Source organism: Crocodylus porosus, unplaced genomic scaffold (assembly GCF_001723895.1).
Source record: "Crocodylus porosus isolate Cpor-Errol unplaced genomic scaffold, CroPor_comp1, whole genome shotgun sequence".
Taxonomy (NCBI): Eukaryota; Metazoa; Chordata; order Crocodylia; family Crocodylidae; genus Crocodylus; species Crocodylus porosus.
In genome coordinates this window covers 205,287,651-205,309,521 of record NW_017728886.1, presented here as the reverse complement: position 1 = coordinate 205,309,521, position 21,871 = coordinate 205,287,651, and the positions used below count along the sequence as shown (strand labels likewise).

General features: G+C 39.3%; 1 protein-coding gene across 2 annotated transcripts in view; it reads left to right on the top strand.

The window, feature by feature from the left end:
• The window catches only part of TOX (thymocyte selection associated high mobility group box), a 301,228-nt gene extending 282,175 nt beyond the window's left edge, over positions 1-19,053 (top strand). For both annotated transcript variants that reach the window (XM_019548450.1, XM_019548458.1), the window contains 3 exons: positions 2,404-2,790; positions 15,565-15,716; positions 17,084-19,053. In XM_019548450.1, the coding sequence (XP_019403995.1) occupies positions 2,404-2,790; positions 15,565-15,716; positions 17,084-17,120 (576 nt within the window). In that variant the 3' untranslated portion in view covers positions 17,121-19,053. The remainder of the gene's footprint in view (positions 1-2,403; positions 2,791-15,564; positions 15,717-17,083) is intronic.
• The last annotated feature ends 2,818 nt before the right edge of the window (positions 19,054-21,871 follow it).

The window sequence follows — 21,871 nt, the reverse complement described above, 5'->3', positions numbered from 1 at the left end:
CTACTACAAGACCGTTTCAGGCTGGACATAAGGAAGAATTTCTTTACTGTCCAAGCCCCCAAGGTCAGGAACAGCCTGCCATCGGAAGTGGTTCAAGCACCTACATTGAACACCTTCAGGAGTAAATTGGATGCTTACCTTGCTGGGATCCTATGACCCCAACTAACTTCCTGCCCTTTGGGCGGGGGGCTGGACTCGATGGTCTTCCGAGGTCCCTTCCAGCCTTAGTTTCTATGAAATTTAATTATATATCTTATGGTTTCTCCAGGAATGCCACAGCCTGTACTCCCTTTAGTCATTGAGAAACTTTGCACATTCACCAATAGGGCTCTGGCCACATGCCCAGATAGATAATAGACCTTCTTTTAGACACAAGACAGACCTATGCTTGGCCAAAACTGGTAACTAATTCTCATACTCAGGAGAATGTCCTGCAACTGTTACTGGGGTGACGGGACAGTGTCCCCCTCATTTCCCTTCATTTGACTAAGAGTACAAGCATAAATTTGCTTTCGTCTTTTCGTGTGTGTGTGTGTATATGTATGCATTCATCTGTGTGTCTCTGTGGGCATGTATATACGATGCTGATTGTATACACAAGCACACAGAAATTTGCATTCTTTTTATCATTTTCAGCTAATCTTCCTTAGTTTACTGGATAAAATAAGTTTTGTTGCTAGCAATACTGTAACCTGTCTTGGGAAAATGAATTTATCATCTTTGTTCATCTTATCATCACATATAATGAACCAATTTCTGTAACGTGCAGAGTGGCTGATTGTTGGTGATGGTACCATTCATCAGAAAAAATACAAATAGACTTTCTCAGACTCAGCTGACCTGGGAATGTTGAGAGTAACATGAAACTTACTTTGACTTGTAAACTGAGCAAACATGACATGGAGGTCATAGAATAAGGACATATATGCATCTTCCAGCCTTTGTTTTGTCAAAGTGACTTTTTTCTCTAGAGGAATATTTTTACCATTTTTTCCAGAATGTTTCACCTTTCACTGGTTATTAATTCAACCTTCCCTTAACTGTCAAATTATGATTCAGGTGCCCATAGAGAAACACCTGGGAATTATTTCTTAATTCTTTTCAGCATTTACTTGAGCACATCTAGTTTACTCAGAAGATCTGAGGAACTGAATATATGGAGAACTGAACAAATTGAATGTAAAACATTATAATGTTAAAAATAAGATCGTTTTTAGAAAGACCAGGCTTCATGATTTGAAAATATTTCTGTCTTAAGGAAGGTGAACAAACGCTGCACTTTTTCTGAAAATCTATTTATTTCTTAAGTTTATTTTGGTGTTGTACTCTTCAAGGCTTGTTGAGATAATTCTCCTGTGTTTGGTGCAGTCAAACACTTTATAGGCCATCTGGCACTATCAATTTTTAAGCAGAACTCCTTCATTGGGTTCATTGAGGAGGTTCTGCTTAAAATTTAATTATTCAATATGCCCTTATTATTTCCACATTAACAGTCTACAAAATGCTGTTGATGTAGCCTGGATATAATCCTAACACAAGACATTTTAAAAAATAAAGGGCACCAACACTGGCATTGGAATTTTAATGTTGTGTAGAGGAGCAACGTTAGGGTTCAGTCCTGCCACCCATAAGAATGAGTATTACTAGCTCTTCCACACTACTTTAAATCAGTAGATATCAAAACATTTTACAGCCAAGTCATGGTCTTTTTTGCACATTTTACAGATAAACTAATTTACTGAGAGGGGAAGTGAATTGCCTAAAGACACCCAGTAGGCCTCTGGTAGTGCCAGAAACAGAATCCAGATTTCTCAGTTATACCAGGGCACATTGCCTTTTACATGAAAAAGACTTTGTTTCCTCCCACTAAATTTGAGGAGCAGACATGATTAAGGGTGGCAAGCTTGAATCCACATTTTTGTTTGTTGTTTAGCTCAGTAAAATCACTCCCAAGTTTTGTTATATGAAAATGATAGACCGGGAAGTAGAGTAGGCCAGAAAGCAGTGGGGTCTGGTGTACAATAGAGAAGAGAAGGTTTGTAGGGTTTATAGTACAAGAGTTAACTTTATTTCTAGAGTAAAATCCAGTTTCCACTGTAGGGACATTTTTAGCAACATGACCATGACAGATGCTTGTTTTTGAGATGTGTATTATCATAAAAGAATTCTCCACATCATGGCACAATGAGAGAGATGAATGCTTTTCTTTGTACAACACAATGAATTGTACAATGCCCTAGATTAAATGTAGAGAACTTTACAACTAAACATCACACTAAATTTTGGACCATTATTGCAGAATATGAATGTGTTTCAGTAAAGGATAGCACGATGCAAAAATTTTACAGTAAACTGCACTTAAAGAAATCGGTCTCTAAATATTGTTGTTTGTTTTCTCAACAGAGCTACAGTGAACCTGTTGATGTTAAGGCATCCCAGCCACCTCAGATGATTAATTCAAAACAGTCAGTGTTTCATGGGCCTGCACAGGCTCCTTCTGCACTGTATCTAAGTTCCCATTATCACCAACAACCAGGAATGAACCCTCACATAACTGCCATGCACGCTAATATTCCTAGGAATATAGCACCTAAGCCCAACAACCAAATGCCAGTGACTGTTTCCATAGCAAATATGGCTGTATCCCCACCACCACCACTTCAGATAAGTCCACCTCTCCACCAGCATCTCAACATACAGCAACACCAGCCAATTACAATGCAGCAGTCCATTGGAAACCAGCTACCAATGCAGGTCCAGTCTGCTTTACATTCACCTACAATGCAGCAAGTAAGTTGTAAAATGTGATTTTTTTTTTCAGGTTCAAAAAACTGTTTTATTTTTCCATTTCATTTTTCCAAACCAATGAAAACATTTGATGAACCTGTATTGGGGTGTTTTTGAGTCATGGGCTAACTTCTGTTTTGGAACTTTCCAGTATTTCTATAATACAATTCTTGGTGGTCTGTACTGCAAAGATTTGAACTCATGAGCAACTTTATTTGTAAGATTAGTCTTCCAGACCTCAGTAGAATCGGCCATGATAATAATGTTATTCATGTGATACAGAAGATTAGCTCTCAAACCTTAGAATTCCATCTCATCTATATAAAGAGAGTGTCTATCAGAAATAGATTACTGTTATTCAACAGAATTGCCTCCATGGTAGAAAATACCCTGAAGAAGAGCTGAAATCTTAAGGCTCCTGAAATTTAGATTTTATGATGCAATTTGTAAACTCTGAGTATATCTAGACTAGGGTCAGTAACAGGCAGCCCCTGAGCCAGATCCAGCCCACAAAGTAGTTGGATACAGCCCAGAAAGGTCCAAACCATCCCAGAATTTGCACAGAGGATTGTGCGAGTACAGACTTGAAGCCTACAGCAGGTAGTTGAGTCGCAAAACGTGGCAAAATGTTGCAGACCCCTGATCTGGAAAGGAAAGGAAAGTGGTTGTAGCATGTGCTTGTATATGTGCAAAGTGTGAAACAGGCCCTGAGCTGGCAGTAGGTACCAGGGGTCAGGCCTGGACTCCTGGTAGCAGTGTCAGGCAGCGGAGGGGCTAGCAGGAGGTAAGAGCCTGGCCCACGGCCGACTGGGCTGATGAGGTGCAATTTGCACCTGTGGTCACCATCTTCATTTGCATTTTGTCATAGTTAAATACTCAGACAATACTGTGTTACATCAGAGTTAATTAGTTTACTCACCCTAATACCAGCACAAGTGTGATGTTTTACTGCAGAGCTAATTAGTCTATTCCTCTCAGTAAAGTGCATGTGTAGATGTACCCTGTATGTACAACTAATGAATTCAGGTTGATGTCAGGTTGGAAGTATGAAATATCTATATGTTTTGCATGTCTCTGTGAATCAGTATTCACCTTTGCTAACAAGGTTCTAGCATTTACTTTCCAATCTAGTTGTAACAGTCATTAAAACTTAATGGTAGACTATTGAGAGGGGACCAGCTTGGGACAAAAAATGTCTCATACTCAGGAGAACCTAGGGAGTGGAAATGCTCTAAGCAGGATAAAAGGACAGAGGCAACAAAGGAGAGATGTGAAAAGGGACTCTCAGAAGGAAAAAGAAAAGTGAAAGCCTCATAGGAATACATTTGAATTCTTAGGCAGCAGAAAAGAAGAGGCAAGCAGACTCCTGTTAAAGTTGGGAGGTTAATTCTAGGACCACCCAACATTAGAGAAAGCATGCTGGGCTAGAAAGACTCCATAGTTCAGAAGACACAAAAGGAAACTGGGTCATCTCGGAGGGACTGATTTTCTAGCCCCAAACAATGATTCCAAGAGGTAAGGAAGCCAAGGCAGGGCAATGTGTACAGGTGTTATTTTTGTCTAGTTCTGTGTATTTGTCATGCTAAAAGGAAAGATAAATGTCCTTAGAATCCCGTGCAGAATCATTTGTGAACTTGAAGAGTTTAACAGCAGCCAGAGAGGCCATACAGCTGGCATTCTGGGATACAGTGCGTGTAAACCATAGGGCTTTTAAAGGAGACAGCACTAGACCTGTGAGGGACAGACAGCTGAATCACAGTTCCATCACTTACCAGGATGGATGCTAGATCAGGTATCTTCATTCTGACAGTAGGCCTAGTGACCTGCCAGCCAAAACTACCCTGGACAGAGTATCCTGGACCTAGTAAACTAGTATCTAGCACTGCAAGTATCGAAACAAGGGAGTTCTTTCAGTTTTGTGTCAGGATCAGATCCTAACTTTAGATGTGATTTGGACCTCACTTTGTATAATCATTTACATTGTTGTGGAGTCCTACCAAATTAGACTTATGCATTTTTTTCACCCATTTCCACTCCTTCCTCTTGGAAGTAAACATCCAGGAAAGGTGCAAAGCAGTAGAAAAATCAGCCGCATCATTTCCTTTCATGATTACTCTTTTCTGTTTTGTTTTTGTGTGTTTGCAGATGTCTTAAATACCTGGTTTGTTGTTAAATACCTGCATACAAATGCAGAGCTTGTGGGCACAATTTATGAAGCTGGATTTGAAAATCTGGCATTGATTATTCAGTAGATAATATTATAGTTAACAGAAGGTGCAGTACAGGAGTTAGAGAGTTTTTAGCACTACATCTGGTTGATGGTGCCATACCATGCTCATCATAACTGCACAGACCTAAGCACTGTTCCATGGTGTATTATTCAGAATGGTTACACTGCACAAAACCAATTAAATAAAATGTAAATTCTATTGCTTTTATTGTGTCAGGTTCAACATTAACCAGAAGGAAAGGAGAGAGTGGGGAATCTTGTCTTTTAGCATGTTACACGTATGTCACTAGAGTGAGAGAATTGTCACTCATAGCAGATGCTGTTAGCTGTGATATTGCATATGTGGCACAATGCCATTTCTTTCTGGAGGTATAACGTAGGATGGAGAAAAGTCCATGGTAGACTGTAGTAGATTTGTGCTTTGCTGACATGCATACAACATCAAAAAAAAAAAAAAAGTTATGACCCTGGTCACATCTTCAGTGCAAAGGTAGAAAAAATCAGTTTAAAATACCACTATATTTTAAACAGGAATGGGAATATTGGTCCCCATCGTTCATCCAAGAAATATGACATTATCTCAGCTTCATTCAAGTTGACGGGTGCTTGTAACCTGTTGAAATGCTACACTGTTGGTTTTCATCTCTTGGGCCCTTGGCAGATGTGCAGTTAAAGCAAGGATGGGATCTGATGCGTGACCCCTACGTGGTTTGCCCCCACAGCTGGGAGCCTGGATCAACTATAAGGCTTCCAGCTGCAGGCACACAGTGGAGCCTTTGGCTCTGGCTGCACCCCAAAGCATGGGAGCCCCGATCTGCCACTGCTCCCAGCCCAGGAGATGTATCAGAGTTAAGGGCTCCAATGCACCTTTCCTGCTGGGAGCAGCAGGTGATCACAGCTCCCAGCTTTGGGGGCATATGGGAGCTTTTGACTCCAGGCTATGCAGTCAGTTAATAGTGTGATAGGAACCAACCGTAAAGTTATTATACATATTTTGTGTAATACCTTTGTGGCTTATTCTTTGTTTTATCACGCCATTGATTGCATTAACCTGCAATTGGGTAACTATTTAAGACACGATTAACTGGTTACTCGCAACTAAGTGTAGCATGTGCTGGGGACCTGACAGTTACCAGTACTTTGTATTTCAGAGGCGAGTATAGTTGTTAGCTGTAAGCATTTAAAAACACTTTTCAGGGTGGTGACTAGGCAGCATATAGAAAGGTGGTAGGAATCTGAGTAAGCAGGAAGTAACCCAGAAGCTAAGGCCATACTTACATTGCTCCACTGACAAGCCCTGCCTACTGACTCCCATTCTGCAATGCCAGACTGCAGTGTGATTGGGCATCTTGGAGCTGAGCAGTTTAGAGTGCATGCCATAGCAGCAATCCAGGTTTTCCCTAAGACAGAGACCCTGAGAAGTGTACAGGAGTATAGCATGCTTAGGACTGCTCTAAGCCATCTCTGCTCCTAATTGCTGGTTTTGGTACGTTTATAGAGCAGATGAAACAGTACTTGGTCCTCATGGACTCAGCAGAGACATGGCCAAAGACCCCAACAAAGGTGTCCTACATCTTTTATCGTCACATAGAAGAAGCTGGACTGAAGTAAAGCCTGAATAGTAAAGACCAAATTGACCAAAGTCAAGTAAAGACTGAATAGATGAACAAGATACAACTGTATAACTGTAAAAAAAGTGAAAGAAGGAAAACAGATAAGGAAGCCCTCCAGCACAGCCATACCATTCTCACATATTCACAGACCTGGCAGCCTCATGGGCTGAGAAGAGAATTAAAAGAACAGAGGATCCAAACACAATTTGTTTGTGATTCCAGGCTGCAAAAGTGAAAGGGGATAAGAAAGTTAGGGACATTAAACTCGGGGCTTAGAGAGAAGCAATTGTCCCAGGCCACAAATAGCTTAGAGGCCACTGAATAGCTAATGCCCCCTTACACCATATCTTCAGGACACAACCTTACAGCAGGGTGCCTCCTCAATACAGACACTACATACAGGGGTTGCTCCTCAAGATTTTCTCCATCATCAGAAAGACCTATGTTTGTTCCCACACTGAGCCTAAAGCAGAACCCCCAGCAACATCAGTTTGTTTCCTTAAAATCCACACCACTGTGCCAGACAAAGGCAACAAACAAAATTGGGGGATGCATCAGCCAAGAAAAACCACCACAAATGGCCACATCTAGTCTGTTTTTCAAAAAAACCCACACCCCATTAGGATTCAGTTTCCAGAACCTGGAAGATGTCCACTCTAAGCAGGTACCGGATGTTCCCTTAGACTTCTGGTTGAGATCAGCAACTAGAGGAGACTCAAGTTACTAACCTGTTCTGTACACTGGGACTGTAAGGAGAGGGTATTTTTCCCTTCCAGAAGCCTCACAGCTGCCCCAGTTAAAGAAGGTTATGTTTTTTCATGACACACAGCATTGTGACTCTGAAGTGGGCACACTTTTATTCAGGCAAGCAAGAAAAGGATGAGTCAGGAGGTGATTTCATAAAAACCTTCTACAGCCCAACAGATCTGTGGCAATAACGAAATGAGAAGTGTCTTGTGGGGCTGAGGGGACAGCCAGGAGACTGCCCCGACACAGATTGGTAGTTCCCAGTAGATACTCCATCTGAACGGTGAATGGACATGATACACATTAACAAGAGAAAAAGGGGGTATTTGATAACAGTCTGTATTCTCTATGGGGACAGGACAAGGAGTTAATGGCCTTAAATTACAATAAGGGTGTGACAAAGACAGCTAACTGGGCTGAGTTCTCCTCTGAGTTCTTGTAGGGATTTTGAGGTGTGAGCCCGCTTCACTGTAAATAGTTCCTGTAAATAGTTTCATAAGCAGGATACCTATCTGCCCTTTTCACCCCAAGGTCAAATGACAGCCAAGGCCTGACAGCAGGCTGCAGAGACTGCTCTCTGATTGGCCACCTATGCTTGGATATTTAATTTGTTTATGTTAAGTTAGTTCCTGGGTTAATACAATAGTTTTACAACTGTTCTGTTGCAAGGGTGGCTGAGAGCACCTCTGGAGAAAGGCTGCATCTCTGAGAGAGCAGGAGAGAGAAAGAGGAGTCCAAGAAAGCTGGAGGAAAAATAGTCCCAAGGAGGACAGAGTGAAGTCTGGGGAAGGACACAGGAGGGAACTGCAGTGGCAAAATGAAGTCGGTTTGTTTGGAGATGGGCTGTGTTTGGGGTATCAGCCCTCTGACTTCTCTTCCCCCCCACTTCAAAGAAGACGCACGCCTTCCCAGGAGCCAACCAAAAAAACCAAGCTCTCTGAGGAGGGGGTGCTATGGATTACAAGGAAATGGAGAAGAGCCAAGGTTTCAAAGCCAGGGGCTTACCCATTGTGAAGCCACCCCAGGGCTTGCTTTAGGAGAGGGAAACCAAATAAGGCTGTTTCTTGGGGAGTCCCATGGCAGAGCTTCCCCTGAAAGGGGCATGATCCATGACAAAGAGAAGTTTAGTTTGGATATTAGGAATAACTTTCTCACCTGGAGGGTGGTTAAGCATTAGAACAGATAACATAGAGAAGTTGTACAATCTCTATCCTTCAAAGTTTTAATGGTAAGTTAGAGAAACACTTGATAGTAATTCTGTCTGAAGCAGGGACTAGATGATGTCTTGAGGTCCCTTCCAGCCCTTCTTTGTGTACAGTTCTGTGCTTCTAAGGTCAGTAAGAAAGTCCGGAGAGAGTAATATGTACTCTCATACATTCAACATCAAGCATTTGCCCTCGTAGAATGACCAGACTCAAAGAAGACAGAGATGTATAGTTTCCTGCATCCCTGAAGGATTAGATAAGAAACTGGAAAAGTCTAGAAAGTCGCTAGCCTAGCAGCCCTTTTTTTTTTTTTTAACAATGAAGGCAACATCCATCTCTGGCACAGGACGGATGGTTCAGGACAGTCCTTAAGGCAGAAGGGTCAGGGCTGTTTCTTGTTTTGTGTTGACCTTTCATTTTTGTTGCATGTTCTTTACTTAAACGTGTGGGCAAGGGTTTTATCTCCCCTTGCTTTTCAGAGAGGAGGAGGTGGTGCTAATTATTAATGACTACATAGATAGTCACTAGTAAACACTAGAGGACAGAGTAAGCATCTGGAAGCAGGATGTAATAAGGTCTTGTGTGATATCTCATGTCTCTGTAACCTGCACACAAGAAATCTCAGAGTGGAAAGTTGTGGAGTTATACACCTGTAGAAGAAGGGCCTTCCAAAAACTCATAAAGTGGCCATGGGCATGAAGGACTGAATTTTTACAAACTTTTTTTTCATTCTGCAGAATGTATATTCTCATTAGACAGAAAAATCACCTATGTTTAATTAATGTTTTGTGGGTAAGAGTTTTTTATTTAACTTACATACAACATTTCTAATTGTGTATGTTCTTTCTGTTATCTCCAGTTCCTTCTTATTCATCTTTAGTCTAAGCTAGCCAGTCCTAGTTGTTATTTTTTCAGGTTTGTTTCTTTTAATATACACAAGCGGTCAGCAACACATGGCCCACAGGTCAGATGGAGCCAGTGGATCTTCCGGCCTCTGGAGCCGGAAGGTTTTGCCTCTGCCTGTGCCCATGTTGAGACTGGGCAGTGAGGAGCTGCACTGGGGCTGGGCAGCTAGGAGTACACGTGCATTGCCACCACTTCTCCCTCCCCCCTCAATCCCATCCCATCCCACACCACACCTATTTCCTGGGTGCAGCATGAACATAGCCTCTAGCCAGTGGGGAGCTTCTAGCTACCCCCTTGCTGCAGCTGGGAGGTGGGGAAGGCTGTGGAAAGAAGTGGCAGCAGTGTGGATGCAGTTTCCAGTTGCCCAGCCCTGTTTCAGTTCCCCACCAGCTGCATGCTACATTCACACTAGAGCTGGGGAGTGGGGGACAGGGTGGCTATGGCACAGGCAGGTTCACTCACACCCCAACTAGGGAGTGGAAGGCTGGGAGAAGTGGTGGTACTGCAGCTGAAGCGCCCAGTTCCCTGGCCCTAGCAATACCCACTCTCTTCCGCCTCCTTGCTGATGTGCTGACAAAGCCACCCAGTCCACACTGGACTGAAGCCAGGTTGTTCTGGCCCTGGTTTATAAAGATTGCCACCTCCTCATATATAGTTTTCTTTCCTTTAATACTTTTCATTGTCTATAAAGCCCTTCTGTTACAGTTTTATCTTTGTTGAGATGGAACTCAACTCATTGTTCCATCAGCTTATAAAAAGATCTGTTTTCAGTATTTTCTGTCCTTTGCTGTTTTGATCATAACACACCAGGTTTTTATATTCAGCTCTCTATAAAGATGATCATTTGTCTTTTCTGAGTGATTGTAGTTACATTTAAACCCCTATATGTGTGAGCAATTAAAGTATCCCTACCAAAATTACTTGAATGTGCCTAATTCAAAATGAATTTCATCTATCACCATTTTTTCCAGGCAGCCAGCATTTTTGATCTTTCAGAAGTTCTTCTCTAATATTACCTGATCTAAAAATCTGTTGTAGTCTCTGGAAATTATACTGTCATACCTTACCCTTGTTCCAGATTGTTAATAAATTAATAACACTTGCTGGTACAGATCTTTAGGTTGTTCTACTTTTGATCTTTTATGCTTTGGGAAATAACCATTTACCCCATCTCTTAGTTTTTAGGTCTTAACTCGTTTTTTCTGTTTTTGTTTTTTTTTTTATAGTATTTGTTTCTGACCCCATGACTTTTTATTATAGTTCCTAATATTTCCTATTTTGGAACATTTTAAAAGTTTATTTAAAGTTCGGAAGCATTATTTAACAGATTTATCTACTTTTAACATACTCAGTGAATTCTAGTAGTTTAGTGAAGTATGATTTTCCTTTCATAGAAACTGTGCTGATTTGCATCTATAGACTTGCTAGCTTCATTTAGGCATTTGACATTTTATTGCCATACTGAGTTTTATATGCATATGTATACATACCCCTACTCGAAGAGAATGAAAAGGTTAAGTTGCTGTTTTTAGATGGATTTTGTTTCTCAAACTTGGAAAGTAGAATAACATTGCAATTTTTTGGCTGTAAGTCACCCTTCACCTAATGCTCACACATGAAAGCACGGATGTGGAGGTTTTTAGATCAGAGCTGCATTATTTGGAGCATGGTGTGGTAATTCCTTTTGCTTGTGGAGGCTGCCTGGGCATGAAATATCATTCATTGTTAGCAATGTCTGTAAGATGGTCAATCTTCAAGCCAGATTCTGGCCTACAGGAGCAAAGCCTGTAGGCTGCAAGCAGAGCTTTCATATGAAGAAATAGAAGTTTTAACTTAGAGCAGAATTTGGCCCAAAATAAAGAAAACTACTTTCATCCTCTGGGTCACTTGCCAAGTTTAAATCATTGGGTTCATTGGAGTGCTGCACAGGAATGTGGCTGGATCAATCAAAATTCTTGGGAGGTTCAAGAGAAACACATGCTGGAGCAGGAGCCCACTGAACCCAGCTGCAAGAACACTGTTACTTTATTTGAAAAAGGATGAGTTCACTCTCATGCCCTTCCCGCTTCCTAAGTGTTTCTGCCCCCCTTTCAGGTGCCTGGCACTATTATTTGGAGCCGTTCGTCATAGCACCTGTTCTTGTTCCCCCTTTGTCTCTGCACTGGAGCACAGAGTGAGGGAAGCTAATTACAATCTCTATCCCGTCTTTGTGTATATGCAAGACCAGCTAAAACCAAGTTCCCTGAGTCTCTTACCTGTGGATGTAGGAATATGTATAGAGCATATGCAAAAAATGTAGATGATTAATGTTAGCTCTATTTTTTTTTTTTTTAAAATAATGGCTCATTCAGTATGCCTTGGGTTGTTTGCCTTTTTTCTTCAGGAAATAGATGTATGCTGCAATGTGATGGCATAGCCTGCCAAAAATAATGGTCTCATTTTTTCTAGTACATATTATGTACAGTATATTCTTGGGCCCTGATGTATTTGTCCAGAATTCTCCCTCCCCCCCCCATACCACCCCCTTTTTTGTTACACTATGTCTTCAAATGAGGTCAAGAGAAAAAAAATCATTAATATCTGTCAACTTCCTTTATAACCTTAAGGAAAAATCTTTGTATGATATCACACAGACAGATTTTCAATTTCCTTGTGTAATAAACAGATGCTTTAGGATTTGGATGTAATTTAAAGGTTTAAAATATCACATTGAGATTGATGAATAAATCAGTTGTGAAGACAAAAACATTGATGCCTGTTGAAAATACCTCTCCAGACAGGCAGGAAATGAAATTAGTTCCCAGTAAAGTGTGGAGATGAGGATCACTGTTTAGTTCTGCTGCAGGCTTTTTAGGACTAGCTATAGTGGCACAGCGAAACTGCTAGGGCTACAGAAATCTAATTAAAGAGCAAATGTCCCTTCTGACATCAAATTAATCTTTATCAAGTTCCCTATTTTTATTTCAATCTGGAACAAGAAAATGAAATTTAAAATTCTAGGCATGTTGCAAAACAGTTGGTGATTTTCTCTTGAGCATTACAATGCAAAACATTCAGCATTGTTTAATTAGACCTCTAAGCACTCATTTTCTGAATGCTTTTTATTTCATCATTGTTTGTTAAGGACTTACATAAATAATACACAAATATTTGCTACAAGCCTAAATATAAGGCTGTCTTCTGATGTTGTGCAGCTATATATTTTCAGTACGTTTGGTTTGCTTGAACCAGGCTGAAATAATTACTGTTTACATTTTAGATGCAATCATATTTACTAACCCTTCATTTTGCATAGTTCAAGAATTCTTAAATCATATTAAGGTTTAATTTATATCTTTACTAATGTAAATTATTATTATTTGTATTAAAATAATGCCTCAAAGCTTCAAAATAAATGAGTGCTCCATCGTGCAGTGTGCTGTACATATACCTAATAAGGGACAGTCCCTAGGTCAAAGTGATTACAATAAATTAACAAGACAGACAGGATATGGAAAAGGGAGTATAATGGGTTTCATTTTACAGATGGGAAAACTGAGGCAAAAAGATTAATGCCCCAAGATGGAAAAGCATTTAAGCACATGTTTATAACTTGCACAGATAGTTCCAACCTAGTCAGATTATGAATACACTAAAATTATGCTTGTGATTTGTTGGAATGGACCCAGCATAATTTATCTAATATCACACAATATAGCTACATGGATCCCAGTCAGAGCTAGGCCGCTGCCCTAATCTCAGAGCCATTTTTCCTTTCTGAAATTGTTTATTCTGCTTTAGTCTAAGTGATCAGAAATAGCATAACATCGGTGTCCTCTGACTTCGAGAAACCCTCTCTGCTAGCCAGAAGGGTAGTTTAGGTTTCTCTGACAGTTCTCTGAAGCAAGTTGCTAGAATTACCAACCTATTGTATGATGGTTTTTCATGTATTTGTTTGCTTCAGGAAAACTAATAAGAGATCACTAAGGGCCATTTTCTGCTGAAGGTAATTCTCAATGCCTAAGGCTAGAACATGCTCCATTAGTCAGTTTCGTCTTGCAGCTGAAATAGAAATGGCCCTAAGGGTAGCGTGTTATGATAATAGTAATAATACAAGACCCATTTTATGGTCTTTCATCACATAAAACTCGTTAAAATCAACAAGAGTTTTGCTTAGTTAGGATTTCAGTGAGGCTCTTTATAAGCATGAATATTGTTCTGTGTTTTTCAGATTGCAGATCAGTGTCTAAAAGAACAAGCAACATACAAGGTGTTTTGGAGAGTTACAATCAAATGATGTAGTTTTTTCATACAGTCCTGTGTGTGTGTGTGTGTGTGTGTGTATGTAAGTGTGTATCTATATCTATATATCTATATATATCTATATCTATATATATATATATATAAAATATATATTACACACAAACTATATCCCATTATCCCTCCACTCATCCACTATTAACCAGTTTCTTGTAAGCAACATAGGAGAAATGAGTCTTCAGGAAAGCAAGATTTCAAAGAAAAAAAGGGTATTGGCCTTGAGAATTAGGTCATGAGGGGGCACTACGAAGAATGTAGAATGGAGCGTGGAATAAGGCTGGAGCATGGATGAAGACTGTGATCAAGGGTAGACCTTGGTACAGTGGAATGGAGAGAAAAAAAAGACACAATAGAAAATACGTAAGGTGGGGCAGAGCTATGAAGGTCTTTGAAAGAAAGCTTGATTATAATGAAGTGAGAAAGGGGGAGTCAGCAGAGTGATTAGAAAAAAGGGAAGTGACATTCTGAATTTAAAGGATACTCATTCTCAGGGGCCTAAGTGAAACTAAAAATACTGACTTTTTTTTTTTTATAAAAAGGAAATGTGGTTAATTTTTTTAAACCAGCAAAAAGAAATAAATTTCCCTGGACCACTTTCCTAACAAATAACATGTATATATCTAAAACAACCACATGAGAACCACTTAAATAATAAATAAAGCTGTGAAGACATGAGCTTTTATCAGAATGAGACCATGTGGGAAGTTGGTCCACAAAGACTGGATTTTCAAACAAAATGTTGGAGCAGAGTCAGTTCTTGCTTTAGCAGCTACACCTCCTATAGGTGTCTCTGGAAATTGTACACACTTGCCCCAGGACTGAGTTTGTTCTTTTTCAGCAAATATTGTTTGGTTTTGTTGGTTTGTTATAAAGTTACTAAGTACTCAGCTATGAAGGGATTCTAACCATATAACTATTCTTTGTGTGTTATTTTGGCAAAACCTGTTATATTAAATAAATATGAAGTACCCTTGAAATTCTGAAAGTTCTGGTAGATTTGACAGGCCATATTTAAACACACTAAGGCATTGAAAGACTCAAAAATCACAATCAGTTCCCATTTAACAGACATTTCATTTTTTTTAAATATATACATTTCTTTGTATCTTCCATTCATTTCCCCCCTTCCCCTCCCCCCAGCCCAGAAAACACACACTCCTTTCTTAGTTTTCAGACAGCAAGTTGTTTTGTGCTGCTTTCACTACATTAATCCAACAACTGTTAAAAAGCTTTGGTTGAATTTTTGTTTAGTTTGAGAAAGAAGTACAAATAAAAGAAGAAGCAGATGGTCCCTTTGTGACTGAATGAAGAAAGAAGGTTTTGAGAACAATATGTGAATAGGTGTAGTCTAATAAAACACTCAGCCACCTGCTGCCTGCATCCTTCAAAAAGATTCTGTTGCATATTCTGGGAATTAACAACTAGTGGATCCTTAGTTTTATATACAAGTTCTAAGGAACACACTGCCTTTTTTTTCCCCTTGTCCTCCTGGCTTGACATTGTTTCTGTTCTTCATGTCTTAGTTTCATACTATAGCTGTATGCTATCAAATATTTTGGTGGGCTTTTTCCCACCCACTCTGGCCAAGGAAGATTTAAAAAAAAAAAAAACAATTGAAAGAAATGCCCACACATTTGTTCCTGTTTTAATTTTAACTTAAAAGTACAGGGAAACATACATATTACTCTTTGCTTTACACATGCTACTATTACAAGCTTTTCGCACTTAAACTGTTGCTTGGTTTATTGTACATTTATCAGCTTCTTTTTTCTTCTAGGGATTTACTCTTCAGCCTGATTATCAGAATATCATCAACCCCACATCTACGGCTGCACAGGTTGTTACCCAAGCAATGGAGTATGTTCGTTCAGGGTGCAGAAATCCTCCAGCACAGACTGTGGACTGGAATAATGACTACTGCAGTAATGGGTAAGCAGCCAGTGAATGCCACCTTGTGTTGAGCAACCTTTATGACACAAGAGTCTAATAGGGAGTTGTGAAATAGCTTTGTTGCATGTTCCCCTACTGATTCTTCAGAAAAGCATCTGTGATGATGTTGCATTTATTTTGTAGTTGAATGGCTGTGTGAAAACAATATCCACAATACATACATTATTAAAGGTTGCTATTGCTTTATCACAAAGTACATTTTAGTACTGAAAAAGTTTAAATTGCCAGAGAAGCATAACTGTGATCTTTTGATCCAGGAACAGGGATGGAAGAGTCAGATCTAAGAAGAGTGGGTAACTTTACATGGCTGTCCCTATAGTATTTTCTTCCAAATTTTTCATCACTTTCCTTTCCAGCAGCAAAAGCACTAGCTTGACCTGCAGATCCCATGGTTCTCATGATGCTACAGGGCTGCATATGATATAAGAAACTATTTAGAATAGAATAGGGCATAGTATCATTCTTCAAATGCTCCAGTCTAAATCCTATGCAGCATATCTCTGGTGCAACAATCAAAGTCATCCCAGCTTCAGCCTGGAGACTCTTGTGTAGATGGAAGCTGGAGGGAGAATTGTTGGGTGCCTATACACATGCTCCTTTGTGTTCTAATTCGAATGCATCGGAGCAGGCTTGTTTACTCGAGTCTGCTCCACATTGTAATTTGAATGCTGCAGTGGTGCTGCAGCATCACATGTATTAAGCTCTCCATGTTTTAAAATAACCATGTGGTGCTTTAACTAAACCTCATCAAATGAGGTTTAATACTTGTGAGGCTGCAGCATTTTAACTAAAGTGGCTGCCCAAGAACTGCTCTAATTAAAACGTACTCCCTCCTCCCTCCCCTCCCTCCCCCCACACACTTCCAGGTATGTGTATGAGCCAGCCATTGGTATTAGCTGTCTTACCTTTTGTATAGATTCTCCACTGCTCTTCAGAGAGTAGGTGGTACTTTATGTACATAGTCCCTCAACCTGTGCCTTCTAGTCTCTGGCGTGCCTTCCCACAACAGCTGATGCACTTGAGCGAGTCAGTAAATCTCACTGTGCCCCATGTTTTTCACCTGGAAAATGGGGATCATCACATTTCTTTAGCTCACTGGGATGTTGGGAGGCTAACTCAGCATTTATCTTGGGCACTTTGACATTTCTGGATGCTGCCATGGAAGTACAAATTGGTGTCGCAGTGGTAGTTTTTATTAGTAGTAATAATACTTTGCATCTGTACCCTATTGACCCACATAGTACGGCTTGAGCTAATAACAGACAAAATATAATAAGTTCTTTGGTAGGGCTATTAAAAATTTGATTGGTTTAAATATAATCTGTATTCTTTTTATCTTTGAATAGGGGCATGCAGAGGGACAAAGCACTGTACCTTACCTGAAAATCTGAAAAACCTCTCCTTTCCATGGAGGAATGCAGGGAAGTCTTTTCATCATGGATTGCTTTATGCAGTCAAGGCAGTTCTGCATTTTATTAGAAAATACAAGTTGCTAAGCACTTAGGACTATTTGAGCTTGTGGGTCACCCACTCTGGAAAAGAATAGTCTTGCTTCTTTCTTTTCTTTTCCTTAATTTTTTCTTTTTTTCCCTCCTCCTCCTCTTTTTGTTCACAGAGATTCCTTTAACGGACATTGCTTTTCTTCCTTTCTGAAGGAAATTTGGACCATTCAGATTTTATGTTGGTTTTTGCTGTGAAGTGCTGCGCTAGTAACTGCCTTAGCAACTGTAGATGTCTTGGATAAAAGTCCTGGATTTTCCATTGGTTTTCATAATGGGTGTTTATATGAAACTACTAAAGACTTTTTAAATGGCTTGATGTAGCAGTCATAGCAAGTTTGTAAATAGCATCTATGTTACACTCTCCTAGAGTATAAAATGTGAATGTTTTTGTAGCTAATTGTAATTGAAACTGGCTCATTCCAGTTTATTGATTTCACAATAAGGGTTAAATTGGCAAACATTCATATTTTTACTTCATTTTTAAACAGCTGACTAATAGTTCTATATTTTCAAAGTATTTGGAGAAAAAAGAAAAATATTCCCAAATGATTTTAATTAAAAATATTGGCTTTGTCTCATTAAATAAACAAAAAAAGAGTTGGGGGTGGGAGGAGGGGAGAGAAAGGAACTTAGTGTGGGGGAAAAAGTAAACACATTTATTTTGTACTGCCTAAAAATGCTTTTTTTTTTTTAAATCACTTTATGTGTAATGGTTAGTAAACGTCATTTAAATCCTTTTATGTATAAAACTGCCAAATGCTTACCTGATATTTTATTAGATGCAGAAACAGATTGGAAACAGCTAAATTATAATCTTTATATATGGCTATGTATTATTGTTTCTTCATACTGTGTCTGTATTTAATCTTTTTTTTATGGAACCTGTTGCGCCTATTTATGAAATAATAAATATAGGTGTTTGTAAGTAAATTTGTTAGCATTTTAAGGAGATTTCTTTGATGCTTTAACTTTTGCTGACAAAAATTATTCACAACTGGTGTGAATACTTTATTTAGTTTTTACAAAAACAGTGACTAACGCCAAGCCTGCTTTTTCTGGCAAAAAATGAAGGCAACCAACACTTATTTCTGCATTTTTGTTGATGCAAAAAACAGATATTTTATGTACTTCCCTTTTTAAAGCATTGTAACAGGAAGTTGCCCAAAGCTAACACATAAGCCACCAAGGCTATATAAATAAAAAGGTATGCCACTGCCGTTGGAATTCAGTTTTGGTTAATCAGCCAAGTGAAACCATAATGAATAAAACAAAAGAATTACTAAATGTGCTTTAGCCTTTTTATCACACATGCAAAAGTCCAGTGATAAGAAAGCAGTGATTTTGCTTTTGAGCTGTGGGGAACGTCACAAATAGCACCTGAATGAAAAGTAACAGAGCAATGGGATAAGGAGTAAGAATGCCAAAATAGAATATTTTCAAGGTTTTAGATCAGGAATAGTTAGGAAGGAATTCAACCTGGATGCCTGTCCAACTGATGAAGAGTAACACTGATTTGTATTTCATATATGAAATAAAGATAGTAATTCTGATTAAATATACAATATGGGATGCAGTCAACATTTTTTAAAAAACAAAAATATGCTTGCTTTGAAATGATTTTAGGCAATGTACAACCTGAATCACTTGAGCATGTAATAACTAATAAATAATGCAGATCAGATGTGATTACTCAAATGACTGTAGCTGAGAGCTCTAATTTTCCTGTCTTGAAACTGTATAAGAACTCGTGATTAAGTTCACAGTTTATTGTTTGTCTGTTTAGTACTTTAGAAATATACCAGCACTACTAATTACCCAATGTCTTCTATTTATTATATTATAGTAAACTACATTTTCCACTCATATTAATTCTAAAGTGAGAAGATAATTGCTGGGGATGGGAACAGTCAGGTTTGATTTTGACGGGCAGGTATTTTTTCATTCATCAGAGAGCTGTGTTATCTTCATCTTTTTTTTAAAGCAGGTGTGCAGACAAGAAATTAAAGTTGTTAATTTCAGTATCCAAGCAGAGTTCAAAATACAAGCAAAATGAATGTAAATAAAAAATACATCATGAATAAAATACTTATTCTGTATGAAACTATTGCTACTGGGTGTCTATTAGTCTTTAAGAGCTCCAGCCTACAATGAGCTAAGCAAAGCACTTAAGCCATTGCTTAATATCAGTTTCAGTGAATTCAGTGGGAGTTCTGCATTTGAAACTAAAGTAAGACCTAGCCTTCAGGAAGACAAGCAATGTTGGTCTTAGCTGTGCTGAAGTAACACTTAATTCTAGAAGAAGTGAGTTCCAGCTTTGGCACAGAAATTGCAGTTTTCCCTGCCCGGCCAAAGAATAAGCAGTGGCTGGTTGCCATCTGCAAGGGGCTACCTGCTACTTTTTTTTTTTTTTTCCAATTATGGATTGACAGATACAAGGGTCAACAGCAGGATCACAAAAGATAAAAGCCAAGAGCCTTGTATAACCAGGTGAAAGTCCAATAAAGTTTATAAGTTTGTATCTCTCCCGAAAGCCAAAAGTAACTTCAAAAAAGGAACTATAAAGAGCCGAGCTGTAAAATCCCAGCTGTCAGAGAACATAAATAAAAGCTACAGAAAAACAAACAATTTATAAATTAAAAAAAAAAATACAGCTAATGCAAATAATTTAAATACAGCAAAGACTTGCAACATTCAGGGAATCATTTCTCCATTGTTTATTAACAATTATTTTCACTCTGACCTGGAAAATGCACTGAAAGCAAGACTTAAAAGTAGGCCTGAGCAGTTGATATGGGATGACAGCAATATGTGAGCACCATAAAATGGGGGAACCGTACTGGATTGCAACCATGGTGAGCAAGGCTTACAGAAAAGGAAAACCTTTACAATTCATTCTTCGCTGTCACAGTGCAAACTGGAGACACAAATAGGATCCCAGTTCTGCTTTCACTGAAATCAATAGGGCTTTTTAACAGAATGAGGCTGATTGCCACCTCCTGCACTTCATCCATGGAAGGAACCTGCCAGCAAGTTTCTGTTGGTTGCACAGTAGGCCACAGTCATCTACACTGAAGCCTTTATACATTTGTACCCTCTAATAAGCACAGTGTCCATCTTCCTAGCTCCAGTAGTGCCGTGCTTTCTGGGACTCCTTTGGGAGTCCTCTTGAAGGGAAAATCCTTATGATGGAAGGGGGCTTCTTATATAGCTATATTACTCTTCCAGCTGTGCTGGCTTACCAGCTCCCAGGCCCTTTCTTGCTCATCCCCACCACTCCCATAAGCATTGCAAGACCCTGGAGAGCCCTTCACATGTACTGAGGGAATAGGAGACAGTGCCAGTGAGGTGGCTGCAACCAAGTGTGTGAGAAATGATATCAATAAGGAGCTGTAACAACCACAGCTCACACATGATCTAAAACCACAGACGTGCTTTTTATATGCACACATTATCAGGATTGTAAGGATTTGATTTATTGGGTGTCTCTGAATCTTCTGGCAATGAAAGAAAACAACATACCGTACTTATGAAGGTAAAGCAGCGGAGTCCCTCACAATGATGAATACTGCTCAAGTCAGTGAGAGCAGGGGGCTCACTGCACCTTGCAAAATGTACTCAGCATCTTTGAGGATGAAGCTTTTCTTTGCATCAGTATTGACATGTTACAGACTCTGCCTCCCTTTGCCAAGTCATGTATTTTCGTATTACCCAGCAGCACATTAAATCACAACTCAAGTGTAGTTCTTATTCCACAGACAAGGGGACAAGTGAGAACAATGACTTGTAACATTTCAGAATCTGTCACAGTTACTGCCTAATTAAAGAAACCTACTAGCAAATGTACATCTGCATGGATCCTACAACTGTCATCATTTCACATTCCATTAAGGACTTGCTGGGATAGACACTTTATAGGGAAATTTCATTCACACTGATGTAAAACCTGGGAAGATATAAGTAAACTAGAAAATAAAATAGCAGGAAAAAATAAAAGCTTCCCATTCTGAAAAATAGCCATGTGCAAAACTGCAGAATACTGCAGATCAGAGCCTCACCCTCCAACAATTGTGTGTTTACAATGTGCCTGAACATAATTGCTCTGATGGGCTGTCAAGGAAAAGATTAATTTGGCAAAGATTAGTATTGACTTGCTGTTTATTAAGGCTTTTAAACAGCTGTATCTGGCAACATTCCTGTAAGTGCCTGTCATGTCTGAAAATCAGGCTCACACCCTGGTGCTTGCCAGCTGTTACTAAACAATCTTATACCACTTTGAGTATGTGTCTCCAGGCCAAACAGCAAGAGCAAAGCATTGCCAAATGAGTCTCTCTCCTCCTGTCACTTTTTTGGGTTCTGAAAGCTGAAATGTCAGTTTATGGCTGATAGCTGAGCTGCTAACAGATACCGGAAGCCAGTTAGGTGGTTAGAAAGGTGCTACAAGAACATGTCCCACATGTAGAGATTGGGTACTACTGTTAGTCACAGAAAACCACAATTTGCAACTGTTACATGTAAAGGGGTTTTTAAAACTGTTAAGAGATTATGATCAAAGGTGTGTGCGAGACAGAATTCCAAAATTAATATTGCCACCCCTCAGGCTGTGCCAAGACCCTGTGGCCATAATGGATAAAG